We start from the raw sequence: 19,447 nt of genomic DNA on the forward strand, positions 1-19,447 counted from the left end.
ATAAGTTTTTTTTATTATATTTTATTGTTATTTTATGGGAAATGCTCTCAATAACTATATATTTGTTAAATTTGAAAGAAATTTCATCAGCGATAAATGTTTTACTTTTTGAAGTGTTTGTTGTTGCTGCATAAAACAAAAATAATGCGATGTTTTCAGACACAATTAAATCCAGCGAAATTGAGAATGTAGCCTAGTCACTCTTTCACACACACTCTTTTTTCTCTCTATCCTTGTTATATTGTTATTTAAACGTTATAATACGTGGTCTCTACTCAGTAGCCTACGAGTTGTGTGAAAAAATGAATGACATGAAGGAAATCGTTACTATTTTTTAACGACGTTTAAATCCCCAAGATTTGCTCGAATAACCAGAAGAATGCAGAATAATGACAAAAAGCGAAGCCCGGGGCTGTATTAGCAGGTAGAGGCACGGCGGAGGAGGGTGGAAAAGCAGAGGAGGGACGTAAGAGTGATTCCTCCCTTATAGACATTCACAACCCCACCAGAAGCGGACTGAGTCTCATCTCTAAAGCCAGAACTCACACAAACTGAACCTGAACACAGACATGGAATCTTACAGGACTTTAACCGTACCGCTTCTCAGTTTGTTGGGATTGACGCTGATCTCCGCCTTTAATCTGGACACAGTGAACGTCATCAGGAAAACGGGAGATGCCAACAGCTTGTTTGGGTTCTCCATGGCCATGCACCGACAACTCAGACCAGCTGATAAAAGAATGTAAGCATTTATTTGGTCATTGTTGCAATAGGCTACAAGGCAGCAGGCAGAATCCGCAATCTTTGCTTGAACAGTCAAATATTTTAATTGTAATAGCTACACCATATATAATAGCCTACAATTGTATTCCGTCTTGTTAATCTACTTTATTGCCTATAGGTTATGTAGAATAGTAATGTTTTCCTCATAATTAATGATTATTTACACCTGATAACGTCGCGCCTCACTACACCACACGTTACAAGCAAGTGCATTGTATAAGGTGACCCTTGTAGCCTATATTTTGCAATTTAGGTTTACTAACACTATTTACTCTAAAATAAATATTTACATTATTCACGATTGATTCACATGAGTTGAAATAAATTACTCAAATCGATTAACTCAATGACTCAATTAGAAGGTTTTATCATCATTTATAAAAAAATCTGTCATCATTCACTCAATCTTCCACTTGTTACAACCCTTTCAAATAGTATTTACTGTTCCTATACTTGTCAACTTTCCCTTTCAAACTTTCATGTGTCATAAAAGATTTGAGGGCACAGTATGACTTAATGGAGAATTTAATTTCAAACTCTTTGTTATGCAATGAACAGCAGTGCACCAGAATGTTTTAGAATAACAACTGCATGAGCACAGCATGAACTGCATGAAGACATCTGCTAAAATCCACAACAACTAACAAAGACGTTATGTCACTTCAGGGCATAACTTTAACCACCCAGAACTGTGCCCATTACTTGGAAAAAAAGTTTAAATGGATATTTAGCTTCAGTAAGTTCTTTATAAATGTTTTTTCTCCTTTTCTTTGCACTGTGATGTCTGGTCTTCTTCATCCTTTAATTTTCCTCTTTGACCTCAAGCAGTGACTAAGATTAGATGGTATCAGCGAGGACCTTTAGCACTTAATTGAGACCCACATATTTAAGAAAATGTTTCTAGCATACCTTTTAATTTATTTTCAGTCTTGATAGTTTGGTGGTTCACTAAAAACAAAACAAAGCAAAAAACCTGAGTTGCCCATGGCAGCGACAGACACGCATTGTAAGTTTCTAGCCTAACACGCAAGTGAAAGAATGCGTGCAGATGCCTGTAACTCACTACTGCCTTCAACCCTGGTAGCTCAACATAGAGACCGCCAGGACTGACCTCATGTTTATCCTGCAGAGAGTAAGTCCACCAGTTATGCAAGAGGCTGATGTTGAGTTTAGTGTAACTGCACAGATGTGCATTCTGTTAATCACACAAGAGCCAAATACTCAACGTACCACAATGCTGAGTTTGATGACTAATCAGGACTACCACATAAACAAAACTGCAGAGAAGCAAAAAAAGATAAATTAAGAATATTATAGGAAACACTTCATTTAAAAGTCACAAATGACTCATTTACTTACCCTCACATGGTTCCAAACCTGTATGAGTTTCTTTTTTTTATGTAAAACACAAAATTAGTTATTTTGAAAAATGTTAGAAACCTGGGTAATACTTTAGTTTAGGTCACAATTCACAGTATTAACAGACTATTGACTAAAATAGGCGGCACATTGGCTCAATGGTTAGCACTGACATCTCACAGCAAGACGGTCGCTGGTTTGGGTCCTGTCTGGGCCAGTTTACATTTCTCTGTGGAGTTTGCATGTTCTCCCCGTGTTGGCGTGTGTTTCCCTTTTGGTGCTCCGGTTCCCTCCATAGTCCAAAGACATGCACTATTCACCTTATTCTTAGCCGACGAGCGGGCGCAGCCATTTGAATCTTTTTGGCTCGAGACTTCCGGTCTCATTCACTTCCATTCATTTTTAGACATTTAAAACTGCTCGTTTCACTGTTTGATGTTGCAAACTGATATTTTCTTATTATAATATTCTACTTGGTCTGTATAGTCATGCAAACATTTGTTTGTAGAGCAAGTAGTTTGACCTTTTTCTGCCGTTTATTATTCCTAGTCATTTCTCCCATAGGCGACTGAATCGGAAGTTCTAAAACAATCGCGAAAACAGGCGCACTTCCGCATTTTCGAATAAGGTCAATAAGTAAACTGAGTAAACTAAATTGGCCGTAGTGTATGTGAATGAGAGTGTATGGGTGTTTCCTAGTACTGGTTTGCGGCTGGAAGGGCATCCACTGCTTAAAGCATATGCCGGAACAATTGGCGGTCCATTTCACTCTGGTGACCTCTGAAATCGAGCCTAAGGAAAATGAATGAATTAATGAATAACTAACCACTAGCTTAATAAACTACTAGTTAGTTGTTTATTGAGGAAGATGTTGAGAAGGATTAGGAATGCAGAATACGATCAAGCTTTATAATAACTAATGAACAGTTAATAATAGGGAGGCAAAAAGCCAGTAGATAAAGCATGGACGGTGACATAAACTAAAGTGTTACAGAAACCTGCAATAATTGACTTTCATAGTAGGAAAAACAGAAACTATGGAAGTAAATGGTTACAGGTTTTCAGCATTTTTCAAAATATCTTTTGTTTTGTGTTCAAGAGAAAAATAAGACTCAAACAGGTTTGTGAAATGAGATGGTGGAATAAATAATGACAGAATTTTCAGTTTTTATTGAACCATCCCTTTAACGAGTCCTGTAATTTAAACAACTTTGGTTAGCAGATAAACAATTTTAGTAAGACAAACTGCAGTTTATTAGCAAAGCTCACATTGTTCAACCCCTCTCAGCTAAATTGTGCAATTTATATAACAACATTTGATTTTTAGGATTTATGATGGATTTCAAGTATTTCAAACCACACCCAGTGCAGTGTATAAAAGTGTTTTGTTTTTTTGTTTGTGTGTGCACGCACTGACTCATATCCTCAGAGTGTATCATACGCTTGGCAGACAGACTGGCTGTGTTGAAACACAACAAATGTGCTTGTCAGTAACACATGCCCTACAGGTGTGTGAATGTGTGGAGGTGATTCACATTACTGCAGGCCAAGGCAGGGCAGTATGCGTGTGTGTGTGTGTTGGGGGAGAGTAGCATTGATGTAAAATTCCTTGGCTTGTCAGAGCTGTCAGGATAGAGCTTCTACCTAGGTACTGTAGGCAGTGTATGCATGTTTGTCTGGCAAGTTAGTACTCTTTTTGTTTTCAGGTGATAGTTAAACACAAGTTTGGAATGAGTAGCATAGTCATAATAAGTGATTCCATTGTTCTTCTTTGTGTGCTTACTACAAAAATACAATGGAAATCAGATTCTTTATATATATATATATATATATATATATATATATATATATATATATATATATATATATATATATATATATACATACATGAGGTATCCATTATTGACAAAGTAGTCAGTGTCTGTGCATATGAGGTTGCTTGCCAAAAAGAATCTGATTTCCATTGTATTTTTGTAGTAAGCACACAAAGAAGAACAATGGAATCACTTATTTTGACTATTCTACTCATTCCAAACTTGTTTTTAACTATCACCTGAAAACAAAAAGAGTACTTACTTGCCAGACAAACATGCATATATGCATGTATACAAAAGTATATATATATATATATATATATATATATATATATATATATATATATATATATATATATATATATATATATATATATATATATATATATATATTTATATTCTTTTGTGTTTTTAGAATACATAAATTTAATGAATATATAACAGATTATGTGATTTTATGACTACTTGTTTCTCTGGAAATCTGAAAATTAAAAGATAGCTAGATGGCAAATATAATTTTTTTGTGCTATTATATATATTAATTATCTCTGGTAAAAAAATAGATAAATAAGTACCCTGCAATCTCAATTTGCCTGTATTAATCTATGTGAAACAATCTAATTCTAAGAGAAAACATATATGATGCTGATAAATGCTGGTGCAGCTATGTGCCAATTCAGGGGGCAGAACTTGGCGGTCGTTTTATGATCTAAGCTCTCACTGAACTCAAATCTTGGCACCAGCAATTGATTGGTTTTGACTTGCCAGTACTCAGCTGAAGCTGTCTGGACTGGTGGTGCTTTTATAATGGGACTAGTTTCATAAACTCATTGCAACACATTACGTCTGTTTTGGAAGATTTAGTCAAAATGGCATCCACCTAGTGTTCCATACAGCATCCTGGATGAGATTGAAGGATTGCCTACTTACCTATAAATCAACAACTGTGCTAAAAGAATGGCTTTAAACTTTGCCAGTGTATTTTTATTTCATTTCCTTTCGGCTTAGTTACTTTATTCATCAGGGGTTGCATCGTAATGAACCGCCAACTTAACCAGCATATGTTTTATACAGTGGATGCCCTTCTAATTCTAATATGGCCAATTTAGTTTATTCAATTCACCTATGCCACATGTCTGGACAGGGGAAATCGGAGCACCCTGAGGAAACCCACATGAACATAGGGTAAAACATGAAAACTCCACAAAGAAATGGCAACTGACCCAGCTGGGACTTGAAGTAGAGACCTTCTTGCTGTGAGGTGACAGTAGTGCTAACCACTTCGCCAGTTTAGCTGCAAACAACTAAAAACCCCAAATGATAAAATAAATGACAAGTTCAAAAAACTCCCTGCAGCCAGAGTTCATCTAATGCCTAACAATACGCATTAAAAGCTCCTGTTTTTTATTTATTTACTTTCATGCATTTTAACCACATTCAGTAACACTCAGACATGGTGAGTGATGCATGTAGGCCAAAATCATGCATTTTTGCAATTGGAGTCCTCCCTTTTGAAATACGATCTCAAGTGGTCTCAAGAGACACGTTTGAAGATGCATGCTGTGGCGGCAGGGGTCTTTATCAACTTATTTTAAAGGTTTCTTAGGGTGTTTAGTGTTTCCTTGGCACGTGCTCGAGCAATTGTAATCAAACTTTAATCTGATTTGGCTTTGACAAATGACTGAACAATGTAGCCGCCAAAAACACATTCAGTATTATCTACAATTATATGCTGGCCCACATGGGTGCAATGGGTTCAATCGGCATGGAAATGGGCTACCTTTCCTTCCTGTGATTCTCTTTGCTTCCTGTACAGGAGTAGGCATGAAGCTTGAGCTGAATTTGTACGTCAGTAAAAATAACAGGTAATGGTCTTATACTTTAGTCAGGATAAATTGCACTGCCCATTGAAAAAAAAGTTTCAAGTGTTATTAACCCATAAAATGTTTAATGCCAGTCTCGCTGTTGTGCCAGATTCACACCTTAATGAGAAACTTCAACAGTGCTGTCTGTGTGTTTGAGGGTGCTCATGGGAAGTCAGTGTGCCTCTTTTTACATCTTTCATTATTATTATTTTAGTTTTATTCACAATGTAATAATGACCATAAACCAATTTAACCCTTTGATGCACAAGCCATAAAATAGATATAGAATAAATAAACTTAGGCGAGTCACTTTAAACCCATGTAGTGCATTAAAGGGTTAAAGACACTATAAAATATAGACCATGACATGCAGCGAAGAGCTTTAATAAAATACACATTGCTTTGGCACGTAAATTACATTTTTCATTTGCGGGGAAAAAGAATGAACATTTTCTGATAGATTGTAATTAATGGCCATTTTCCATATATTTACAGTGCACCCGCTTCAAGTGTTATCACTCGATTGATTGGGCTTTATCAGTATTTATCAGCTGATAGATTTGGGCCAGTAGGGGCTTTCTGTGCCTACTGGTAGGCACAGAAGGCTGTTTACATTTATCCACATGAGACTCTAGATTCAGATCTATTTTAACAATACTATGACGTTTGGGTTTAGGGTAGGGGTAGGGGTTGACATTAATAAAAAACAATTAATGTACAATTTAATAAATAATACAAATAATTCTCGTTAACTTCCGGCTGCAGCCATAAGTGATATATAGCTGATTTACCATGTGAATGGATGATAACAGCCTCATGAGCCTACCAGTAGCCGCAGAAGGCCCCTACTGGCCAATATCTATCCGCTAATAACCCCTGATAACACCCATTCAATCAAGTGATAACATTCGAATCAGCTGTTCAGATTCAGTTTCAGATTGCTTGATTTGAGATTATACCTAGATCTAATTTTGAACCATTTTTGATGTGGAAAATGTAACTCTGTTGTTTAACTAAGTGGTCATTATTAATAGTTAAAAAAACAATGTGGTGATGTCATTGAACATTTCCTGCTTGTTGTCAAACTATTTCATAATTATAACAGGAGGCAAACCAATCATAACGTAACGTTAAAAAAGCTGTCATAATATTTATTAATATGTGGACCTTTTTGTATTTTTGGAAGCTATATGGAAATTAGGGTAATACGTTAGAACCATTGTTATTGTTTACATCCCTCAAAATGGTCTGTAATATTTAGACAAAAAAATTCAATCCATAACAGAAATGGTAATGGCAGCTCATAACCCAGTTTTGTACTGTGATTTACATATATAAAAAACAAACAATATATAATTTCAAACTACTAAATATCCCAAAAAAGTCACTTTGTTAAACTTTTCACCATCAAAAGCTGCCAGAGCAGGTCCCATAGTGTAATTCTAAAGCAAAAATAAATTAATAAACTTTATCAAATTAAATAAATATTTATATAATTTTTTATATACTGTATATTACAGGAAATATCAAACTTCTACCCATTATTCAAACTACTGAACACAAGTTTTGTCTTTATTACATTTTAAAGTGAAAATTTCACCTCCCCCCCCCCAAAAAAAAAATATATATTTTTTTAAATTCTCTCATTATTTATTCCTATTTACTCATTCCCATGTCTTTACTTTCAAGACACAAGTTAATATTTACTGAAACAATACAGATTGTTGGACCTTCAATGCAAGTCCATTTCTAAAGATTAAAGTATATATTTCTTAACAAAAATATTTCATACGAGGATTTTTTTATTATTATTATTTAGACTGTTTAGTATAAGAGTTTAAAAAAATCAGTTCTCTTTAAAGATGCTTACTGAATTTTCAAGCAGCATTACAATAAACTCTGGTAAAAAAACGTTCCTATTTTGCAATATAATTTAAAACAGTCCAATAAGGGTGGAGCAAACCATTACAAAAAAGAGAAGGGGTGAAATCAACAAATGTACATAACTAAACTTATCAGTTCGTGTAAACTGTACATGAATTAGAGCACTATTAATAAATTATATTAAATCAAATTATGGCTTTCATACTGTTACTAACACCCCTACCCCCAAACACTCAAATACATCAAATGTAGTCAACATCAAGTGACACATGGACACAAATCTCAGTAATTCCTATGTGTCAAGTAATTCTTTGAACTATACATGATGGGCTTTATGTATGGCTATTTAATGCTGTAGTTTACTGTATCTGTAACATCTCCATCCCATGATGAGTGGCCTATTAATGTTTTGAACAGTAGCCTATTGAGGCATGGAGAAAGATCAAACTCCCAGAATATCAAAGCCACCCACGCCTTGTTTTCTGTCAAGCCCTGTGAATTTCAATGATGGCTGAGCTCTGTCCAGCACAATATTTTTGGAATGTCTATACTCTATGTATGCAACAAAGTATCATTGCCCTAAGGGAGTTAGGAAATCTTGTTCTCCAGCAGCACCTTCGTTGTGCACAGTAGATCAGGTAATATCACTTTGCACTCTGAATCTTTAAGCCTGGAGTCTTTGAAATCTTTGAGGCACATCTGGAGCTGTAATTCAGCTGCTGTCAGTTTGTAATGTGAACCATGACACACCAAACCTCTTGCACCATAGCAATGGCCTCCTCTGTAGATTCTTTCAAACATCAGTGCTTAGCATTCCGAACTAAATTATGATAGGGTGTTCAAAATAGTTTTAGCTACTACAATGTGACCTCAATTTACTGCTTCTGAAAAAAGCTGTTTAATTCAGTAAACGTGTTGGGTTGGATTTTAGGTAAAAAATTGCAGATGAGGTTTTGAATTAAAGTCTGGAGAAGAGTTCATGCCATGTTGTAATTAGCTTGCTTTAAGTAATTATCTACATACTAACTTCTTTGATTGTCTTGTAAATTGTTTAGATATCACTAACATTATATCTGTGTTCTTAACTAAAGTTCCAAGTGCAGTTTTGCTGGTAATGATAGCAAGAATGACCACTCTTCACAAAAAAAAAAAAAAAAAAAAAAACAATTTGTTGTTGTTAAAAAAATTAAAAAATTAAAAAATTATAGAATACAAATACAAAATATCCATTATTAAAATTACTTCCTATTAGACTCAAATTTAAATTGATGTGCCCCATTGCTTTAAAATCTAAAAACAACTAAACATTTTTTTTCCATTCATTTGTAATTTACAAACTTGCAAAAATTGAAAAATACAAACACATTTAAAAATTGCATAAAAACACATATTCTAAATGTGCATGCTGTATATTGGATGACTTTGGATTAGGGACTATTACGTTTTGATGACAATGCTCAATTTGTACTAATGGCCCCAAAGTTTGCCAAGAAAGTATTCCCCACACAATTACACCACCACAAGCCTGAATCGTTGGCACAAGGTAGAATGGATCTATGCTTTCATGTTGTTGATGCCAAATTCTAAACCTACCATCTGAATGTTGCAGCAGAAATCGAGACTCATCAGACCAGGAAATGTTTTTCCAATCTTCTATTTTGGTGAATTGTTAATTGTAGCCTCAGTTTCCTGTTCCTAGCTGACAGTATTGGCACCCTGTTTGGTCTTCTGCTGCTGCAGCCCATCCGCCTCAAGGGTTGGACGTGTTGTGCATTCAGAGAGGCTCCTCTGCATACATCTGTTATAACGAGTGGTTATTTGAGTTACTGTGCCTTTCTATCAGATCAAACCAGTCTGGCCATTCTCCTCTGACCTCTGGCATCAACAAGGCATTTGCGCCGAGGGAACTGCCTAATGGATATTTTATCTTTTTGGACCATTCTTTGTAAACCCTAGAGATGGTTGTGCGTGAATATCCCAGTAGATCAGCAGTTTCTGAAAAAAAAAAAAAACAAATTTTAAACTGTAAAATATTATTAAAGAGAGACAGCTGGAGAGCCACATAGTTTTGGTCAAAGCCGCTTGCACCTTGAAAGCCATCAGTTCCCTACCATAGCTTGCAACCCTGGTTGTTTACATGATGTCACAATCAAATAGAAGCTTTTACAAAGTTGTTGTAATTACATATTTAAAAAACATGGGCAAGATGTAAACTAGTAATTACTGTAATTTTAACATGAACAACTGAAATGCACCATAATATTTAACTCGCCAGATTCAACATATTGCCACCAGTGCCAAACACTCTTGCCTCTTTTATGTCTTTTGTTCTGCCATTTTTCAAAAGGAAAATATTTGAATTATAACAAAAAAGTTAAGTTGGGAACAGATAAATCATCTATTGTGCTATATTCCAGATTATCCGAAAGAAAACATATTTTGTTTTATGAGCCGATTTGTTAAAATCAGTAAATAGTCAAATATTTAATAAATGAGTAAATAATCAGTTTAGTTTGAGGAATTGAAATGCTCTAACAAATACTTCACAAGGTCAGAAGGATAAACTTTTTTTCTGGACCTACTGTATTTTGAAGATGCTTTAGAAGTCAAGACCATTTGTTCTTTTGAAAAAGTAATTAATCGCTTCATTCTCAGTGTTGAGAGCATGACATATTTACCAGATGAGACATATTTCTTTATGTCTGCATCTCTGTGTGCATGACTGAATGCCAGTGTCAGACTCAGGCCTCAGGACACATGAAGCACTCTTACTGAAAAAGTTCTCAGTAAATTGTAGACTTGTCCTCTCTGTTCTCCCTCCCTCATCCCACACACCCCTTTTCCATTCTATCCCAATGATCTGAAACTTCGATCTTCTCTCTTCTGTCATGTAGTGGACACTAGGGCTGCACAAGGTTGGAAAAATCTACTCTTTGCGATATGAATACAATTTCATCAGATGACGTATATTCTCTATTTGTAAAGAATTTATAATGTTAGATTAATTGGGATGATTCTGCAATGGGAGTGCATCTCTATTAAATCTATTACACAGTCAATCTTAAAAAAAATTTTTTTCATTGTGGTCTGTGCCTTTTGCAGTGTATTTCTGTATTACCATGTGTTGTGAGTATTTTCATGCATAACAATCTAAAAATTAAGAAAAAGATACAATTGAAATAAACGGTTTTATCATGTCCTGAGTCTAACGGTATTCAAGTAAAGTAACTGAATGATAAAAATATATATAATTCCGTAAGATTAATTGTAGTTAAGGTCACAAATGGTACTATTTCTCATACCTGATTGCTTTTAAAATCATTATACAATTATAGGCATTGAAAAAACACATGCAATTGATAAATTAGAATATAAACTTAACATTACATATCCTGCGATGTCTTTATTGCGAATGATCTCATTGCGATATCGATGCTGAAATGGTATATTGGTCAGCCCTAGTGGACACATTAGCATTATTAAAATGGTTAGCTGTTGTAACTGTAAAAACATATTAGAACATCACTTATATTTTCAGTACAATTTAAATATTGTACAACCTTAAACTAAGGCATAAATCCAAATTATAATGATTAAAAACTATTCAACTTACACTACCAAAAAGTATAATAATTAAAAAAAACTACTAAATTGTTTTTTTTTTATAATTAAAAAAAAAAAAAAAAAATAATATATATATATATATATATATATATATATATATATATATATATATATATATAAATATATATATATATATATATATATATATATATATATATATATATATATATATATATATATATATATTTTTTTTTTTTTTATATATATATATATAATTTTATGTGTAGGGTTTGGAAAAGGGAATTTATAGCTTGTACATTACAAAAACTATAGAAGGCCTGTAAACCTTGAGATTTTTAACATAAACGCTTAGCAAAGCCTTGAGGTTTTTATTTATTTGACTTACTCTAAGCATTCGAGAAATAATTTAAAACTAACAGGGAAAAGTTTAATAAAAGTAGTGTTGTTAAGCAGTATCAAATATTCATTCCTAAATTGTTGTTTGTTTTAACTGCCTAAAATAAGATAAAACAACACATTTTCAAGTTTTTTTTTGTGACAACCTAATTGTTTTATGTTCAGTCCACTTAAATTTGTAAAAAAAACAATAAGTTCATTCCTTTGATTATGTCGAACTCTAAATTATGTGGAATTATTTACAGTGTTGTTAGATAAAGTATATATAAAGTTTCCATAATAAAATCTGAAAGCTAAAAAATGTAAAATAAATAGGCATAGTTATTTGTCAAAACCTTTTCCTTGACATGGTTTTTAAAGTAATCCCACACAACCCTCCCCAAAATTAAAATGAATAATCTCATTCACTATCCACTTGTTCCCAATCTGTATACATTTACTTCTTCTGTTGAACACAAAATAAAATATTTAAAAAATTGTGTACACACTTCAATAGTATAGTAGAAAGGATCATTGTAAATGTAAATGAATACTGTCTGGTTTTCATTTTTTTCCTTTTAACATGTATCATCGTCATAAATTAATAAACATCATACCAGCAATTAAAGCTTTTAAGACTCCAGACGTATTACTGTTTAAATATTGCTAATAAGGACAGAGTGTGTTGAAATGAGCCAAAAACAGGCGTATCCTTGTTGAGCTATTGGTTACATTCCCCAGAGGGTGATTAATGAGGACACATTACATTACCCACAAATCAATAGGGATTTGTCAGGATCGAATGATGTTTATTGAAGTTATCGCAATTCCCAGAAACTTGCAATCCTCTCAGTTTTCATAAGAAATGATGGTCCAGCAATAAAGTGTTTAATAATAGGTAGGTATTTAATAATTTTGAGAACTATTATGAAAGTATAAATCAATTAAATCGCATTAAAAAAATGTGACTTGTTTTACATACTGCTGATTTTGTGTGTATTTGTACAATTTAAGCATAGAGGTCCAAAAGGTTATACGAAAAAGTATAAGCTTGTGTATTATTATTACATGTAAATATTGTTTCTTTTGGAAAGACACTTTATAGCTGGAGGTTAACTATGTTTATACTACCAACGCTTCATTAAACTGCCTAACTTTTCAGATTTCTACTTTAATGTAATGATGTGCACTTTTTGTGAAGCTGCTTTGGAACGATAATTATTGTAAAAAGCACTATACAAGTAAACTTGAATTGAATTGAACTTGTTATCAATGTAAAATAGCTTTAGATTAGCTTGAATCTTTATAAGTATTTTTTATTTTTATAGATAATGTGTAAATGACTCTCTTTGTTCTTTGTAGCATTGCAGGATGTGTGTAATGTATAATGAAGAGATTTTTCTTCTCTTTTTTTGCCTGTGCATTGCATTAGGTTTAATGTAATCATGGGCATTTTCATCAGATATTTTGATCTGCATGCTCTGGAGTTCGCAATGAATAGCAGGTATTCAGTGGCTATTTTTACCCAACACAGAAAAGTTTGTGTTGCCCTTTGAGAAAAACAGTGCTTTCTCTGTCTGTTTGGAAAATGTGACTCTAAAGCCATTCTCTTTATTGTGATGCAGACACAGAAGAGTCTTGCTCTATATGGTTGTTCACATAGAAGGATGAATCAGTGGTTAATGGCATTATCAGTAGATCAAGGCATGAAATGTATAATTATCAGTTAATGAAGGCGTGACATTCTGGAAATTTATATGTGTGGACTGTGCAACGTACAAATGTAGTCCATTACTGATTACGAACATGATGGAAGTTGTAGTAAATAGTCTATAATCTGGCATCACTGTTGCCCAGTGGGTGGCATGCTCACCTCACAGCAAGAAGATGACTGGTTCGAGCCTCAGCTAGGTCATTTGGCATATCTGTGTGGAGTTTGCATGTTCTCTCCGTGTTTGCGTGGGTTTCCTTCGAGTGCTCCGGTTTCCCCCACAAGCTCAAAGACATATGGTATAGGTGAATTGAAAAAGCTAAATTGGCTGTGCATGTGTGTGAATGATTGCGTATGGATGTTGTTTCCCAGTGATAAGTTGCAGCTAAATTGGAAAGCTGGAAAAGTTGGCGGTTCATTACGCTGTCAACCACAGAATAATAAAGTGACTAAGTCGAAAATAAAATAAGTGAATTGATGAATCTATAATCATATTCATTAATCCATTCATTTTCTTTTCGGCTTAGTCCCTTTATTAATCCGAGGTTGCCAACTTATCCAGCATGTGATTTACGCAGTGATGCCCTTCCAGCCACAATCCATCTCTGGGAAACTACACTACAGACAATTTAGCTTTCCCAATTCACCTGCACTGCATGTCTTTGGACTGTGGGGGAAACCGAAGCACCCGGAGGAAACCCACACGAACGCAGGAAGAAAATGCAAACTCCACACAGAAACTCTAAATGACCCAGCCGAGGCTCGAACCAGTGACCTTCTTGCTGTGAGGCGACAGCATTCTAGCATTTGTTTACCTGTAGTTGTGTGACCATATAACAGCAAACAGTACATGCCTTTTTAGCAATTGAGCAGTTTTATTTCATAAGAAGACATGTATGTGCTTGAAACATTTCGTGATTTTTGTTTTAAGTAAAAGATTTTTTAAACAATTTTTGGAGCCTTGATGAGGCAGATTATATATTAGCGTTTGAATTTTATTGTGATTGTTGTGTGTGCTTTTGTGTAGAATTATTATGACAAATGTGTTTTTAACAACATCTAGAGTATGTATGTATGTGTGGATGTTTTTTTTATTTTTTTATATGCTTATTTTTAAGAATTATTTAAAAACAAACAAAAAAATGACCCTTTTTTTATTGTTTTACTTTTTAATTTTAGTTTAATTTTAGTAGATAGTCAACATTAAAAGGAAGGTGACACAATGCATTAAGGAGTAGATTTCTGTCTTTTTTTATTTTATATTTTTTTATATTTTTAACATTGATTTTTCAAAAGTCAGCCAGTACCATACTAGATCTAATTCTAAGGAAAGCATTATGTATGAATAGAATACTGTTAAAGTTAATTATTTATTAGAAATTAGTTTTTAAACTTTTGTTTAAAAATCTTCTCATTTAAACAGCACTTACACTTTTACAGAAGCTCACTGAATTTGAGTGGAAAACTTCTAATAAAGTAAGCAAAAGGGGTATTTACAGTATGATGGCTTTTATGATAAATAATCAGGTTAGTTAATTAGTTTTTATTATTACAAACTTGACGAGGATCAGTGCTGACTGTTTTTTGTTTGTTTGTTTGTTTGTTTTGTACGGTTTGTTTATTTAATTAATTTATTTATTACTTATGTAATTGTGATTGGGTTAATGATGGCAGCTGCTTTGAAAATTTTCTAAATACCAAACTGCAGTTCCTGGAGGGCCGCAACCATGCAGAGTTTAGTTCTAACCCTTCTTCAACACACTTACTTGTAGGTTTCAAACAAGGAAGTCTGAAGGACTTAATTAGTCCGGTCTTACAGTGCACACAACTACCTCCACATCTATCCAATCATTAGTTTGTAGTATCTGTGTAGAGTAATAGAACTTGCCCTGCATTTTACTCTTTTTGCACATTTTGTTTAGGGTATTAAGTGGAAATGAAGATTTTGCTCAGTCAGATTCTTTTTGTTTTTGCTCACAAAGAGAACTTTGTGTAGCTGAACTCTGTGAAGTGTTGGGATGAATGTTATCTCTGAACCAGTCGATCCAAAGAAAAAGCCTTTCACTCTCATAAATGAAGTGAAATGAGAGATACATCATTTCAGAAGTGGATGTCCTAGGTTTTCAGTGTTTTATTCATAAAAGAAAACACCTTCTCTTGGGTTTAAAAAAAAAAAAAAAAACTGAATTATTGTATGAAGTCTTTCCCCCTCTGATACACAATGTGAAAGTAATGATTTATACAATTGTTTCATTTAAGTGTGGGTTAAGGCAGGGGTGTCCAAACTCGATCCTGGAGGGCCAGTGTCCTGCTGAGTTTAGCTCCAAATTGCTTCAACACACCTGCCAGGAAATTTCTATTATATCTAGTAAGAGCTTGATTATCTAGTTCAGGTGTGTTTGATTAGAGTTGGAACTAAACTGGAAACCGGCCCTTCAGGACTAAGTTTGGACAACCCTAGGTTAAGGTAAGATTCAGGGGTAGATTTAGAGATAGTATGTGGTTATACTATTTGTGTTATATCTACATGTATGTACAAGTGAAACATGACTGTAAAACAAAGTGCTGCCACTATTCTGATGACCATTGCTCCATTTCATCCCAAAATTATATTAACCTACACTCTTAACCCAAATAGTTTACTTTACTAGAAATTTGCATAGAAAAAACCCTGTTGCCTTTAATTCCTTCAGGTCAAACTAATGAGCCCTAGTTAACTTAATATAGAACTTAAGGTTCTGTTTAGTTCTATGCTTATTAAACTATGTCTGTTTAGTGTGTACAACCATATAAAAAACATTATTTTCCATGCATACATTATGATTCAAATTCCGAGTAAATTAGCAGCTATGATTAATAAGACATAACCTTAATAATACTTTTGCATTTTCTGTACTATTACTTGCTCAATAGTATTTCTGTTTGTTGGTTTACAGGTTGCTTGTTGGTTCCCCAAAGGCAAAAGCATTGCCCAATCAGAGGTCAAAAATTACAGGAGGCTTGTACAACTGTGACATAAACGTTCCTGGTCAGTCATGCCAGCGAGTAATGTTTGACAATGAAGGTAATCTCAAACACATGAAAGCATGCCATGTTATAATGAGTTACACTTTGTGTTAACTGAAACTTTGTGCTTTTAGAAAACCTGCAGACTGAAAATAAAGAGAACCAGTGGATGGGAGTTACTGTACAGAGCCAGGGTCCTGGTGGAAAGATATTGGTAAGAGAAAGAGAGAGATATAAGGTGTAATTCTTAATGTTGTTTACCAGTGCTCTCACGGCAATGCATAACTTTTTGATGGTGTGGCTAATTGGTATGAATTCTTACGATCTCATTCACACAATTTAGTATGGTTTGCTTATCCCCCAGTGACAATTAGGTTTAGGGATAGGGTTGTGTGCCAGGCCTCTGACTGAACTTATACAAATTAGCCACTAAACTGACAAAAACATAGTAGTTAATCGTTATGTTTCCTAATGAGATCAGGCTGAGTTTACATGAAGAAAAAAATATATAATGACATTAGTATGATTTCCTAGAGATGGGTAGAGAAGGATATCCGCTGCGTAAAAACAAGCTGGATAAGTTGGTGGTTCATTCCGCTGTGGTGACCCCGGATTAATACAGGGACTAAGCTGAAAAGAAAATGAAGGAATAATTGAATGACATTGGTATGACCTAGGTAGCAACTCAAAAAAAAACAACTTTTTTTAAACTTATGTCTATAGATGTGATGTGCACTTCATTATTTTGTTTTCATTTCAGTATTTTTCATTATATTTCTTTATGGTCTTTAATCAGATATCATAACATTCCCTGTCCCCTGGAAATATCTTTTCTTCACTTCTGGTCACATGGAATGCCTTTCGAGAGGGGTTATCAGGGCTTGTCTCATTTCTGTCCTGCTTTTGTCCATTTGTCAATCTTTTTTTTTTCTCATTTTGTTTGCAACTGTTTCCAAAGGACAAAATCGTGCAACACCCTACATTTTCTTTCTAATTGCAGGACCGTTTCAAGTGGATCTACATATTGATAGAGAAAAAAGCACAGTCTTAACTTCTTTTTCATGGCGACTTTAATGTAGTGTACAAGGACATGCCTTGTGTCCTCGTAATTCAAAATGCTTGAAAAAATCATACTTAATGGGGATGTTCAACATTTTCCAGAGGTTTCCTTTGAGGGTTTAGTTTAGACTAGATCTTGCTACATTTCTAGTTCTAGCCAAGGTCCGATTAGTGTTATGGACACACTGTGGCCTAGGATGTGAGTTTATTGTAATTATTTTCAATAAGTCAGCCATTATACCTTACAATATATTGTCTAAACAGGATAAAAATCTATTTTTATTACAGTACAAAAATAAAGAGTGTTATCTAAATGACACTCAAGACGTGTGACCGTTTTAATTGGAGCAAACTGTAACTGTCAACATGGTGAATGAAGACCCACCTTCTAGTACAGGAGCCAATTAGCGATCGATATAGACAAACCTCAGAGGGAGGTGATCTGAAATAAAACTGCAGACGCAGTTGTTGTTTAATACACTTGGTGATTGATTACATAAAATTTTATCTTAAGCTTGGCAAGCAAATTTGGAGAATTTGGTGTTTCCTCTTGCATGACAAAATGCCTGAGCATACTGCCTGAGAGGCGTTTCAAAGATGTCTGCCGAGTGAAATTACTTGCCTTAAAGGAACTTTTTTAACATGCACAGATATAGTGTTATCCAATAGTGATAGTGATATATCCAAAACCATAGGATTTGCAACTCCAATAACAATTTTGCTTAGATTATCTTTGCAGTGGAACCACAAAATGAACATTTGCATTTATTGCATGTACAGTTCAATCACAAAATCATTGTGATTGAAAAACAAGCCCAAAATCATACAATTCAATAGTAAAATGCATCCTTGATTATTGTCAACTTTTTCTTTGTTTTGAGCCATATATATATATATGCATTTTTATCATAACAAAAGTATTCAACCTGTAGGTTCAATTGGGCTGAGGACAAGGACAGTGACAGAGTTTGTACAGTGTAAAGTTTTCCTTTACAGAACAACCGTAGCAATCAGTCCATTTTAGAATATTTTGGGATGAAAACTTTAATCACTGTATTTATGTTTTTATTTCAGGGACAGATAATGAACATTGCTTGTAGATTGTCCCGTATGTTTAGTATTTATCAGTAAATGCTATTTAAACTTAACTCCCAATGTCTCACTCCAGGTCTGTGCACATCGATACCAGCGGCGCTTATTTGTTGGCTCAGTTCAGGAACTGCGTGACTTGACAGGTCGTTGCTATGTACTTAGTGAGGATGTGACGATTAATGAGATCTCAGATGAAGATGGAGGGGATTGGATGTTCTGCAATGGGAGAAACAGAGGGCACGAGCGGTTTGGATCATGCCAGCAGGGCATGTCCGCCACGTTCACAAAGGACTATCACTATCTGGTGTTTGGAGCACCAGGCGCTTACAACTGGAAAGGTATTAAAGGAAGAGCTTGTATTATTTAAACTTTTGTTAAAATTTGAATAGTATTTGATGCTTTTTTGCAAGGTCAAAAAATACTTTTATTGTCTTATGATGTGCATTTCTTTTACCGAATTATCCTAGCGACTCCCATATGATTCGTTCAGTGATTCATTTGTTCCCAAAACCCCTCCTTAGTGCGATGCCAGTCTGCGCTGATAGGTCCGATGACCCAGTCTGTTGCGATTGGTCGACTGCTTTCAGCGTGAGGCAGAGAGAAATGCCCACCATGGCTTATCAACAATTTTGAAGTAGAGTGCAGAGTGTATGTGTGAGCCCAATGTAGGAGTGCATTAAAACAATGCAGTAAACACCAGCATATTGCTATATTCTTAACCATAAGTAAAAACAGTGACACACATTTAGTATTAATCCACACAGCGGCAAAAGCTGAACTATTTGGAAACTTGACTGCCACACGTGTGTAGGAACAGCTGATTGTGGCTTTAGCAATGGCAAACCACAGTAGATTGTGAGCTCACAAATGCATTTAAATCCATAAATAAAGCGTCACGTTTTCAACGTGGTTTT

At 34.5% G+C, this 19,447-nt stretch overlaps 1 protein-coding gene across 2 annotated transcripts in view; it reads left to right on the forward strand.

Annotated features, from left to right (window-relative positions):
* Positions 1-496: 496 nt before the first annotated feature.
* itga6b (integrin, alpha 6b) overlaps positions 497-19,447 on the forward strand; it is a 41,130-nt gene continuing 22,179 nt past the window's right edge. The window contains exons 1-4 of one of the 2 annotated variants that reach the window (XM_009291986.5): positions 497-742; positions 16,313-16,440; positions 16,517-16,596; positions 18,610-18,871. In XM_009291986.5, the coding sequence (XP_009290261.2) occupies positions 570-742; positions 16,313-16,440; positions 16,517-16,596; positions 18,610-18,871 (643 nt within the window). In that variant the 5' untranslated portion in view covers positions 497-569. 2 annotated transcript variants of the gene reach the window in all.

The sequence above is a fragment of the Danio rerio genome, chromosome 1 (assembly GCF_049306965.1).
Source record: "Danio rerio strain Tuebingen ecotype United States chromosome 1, GRCz12tu, whole genome shotgun sequence".
NCBI classification, from domain to species: Eukaryota; Metazoa; Chordata; class Actinopteri; order Cypriniformes; family Danionidae; genus Danio; species Danio rerio.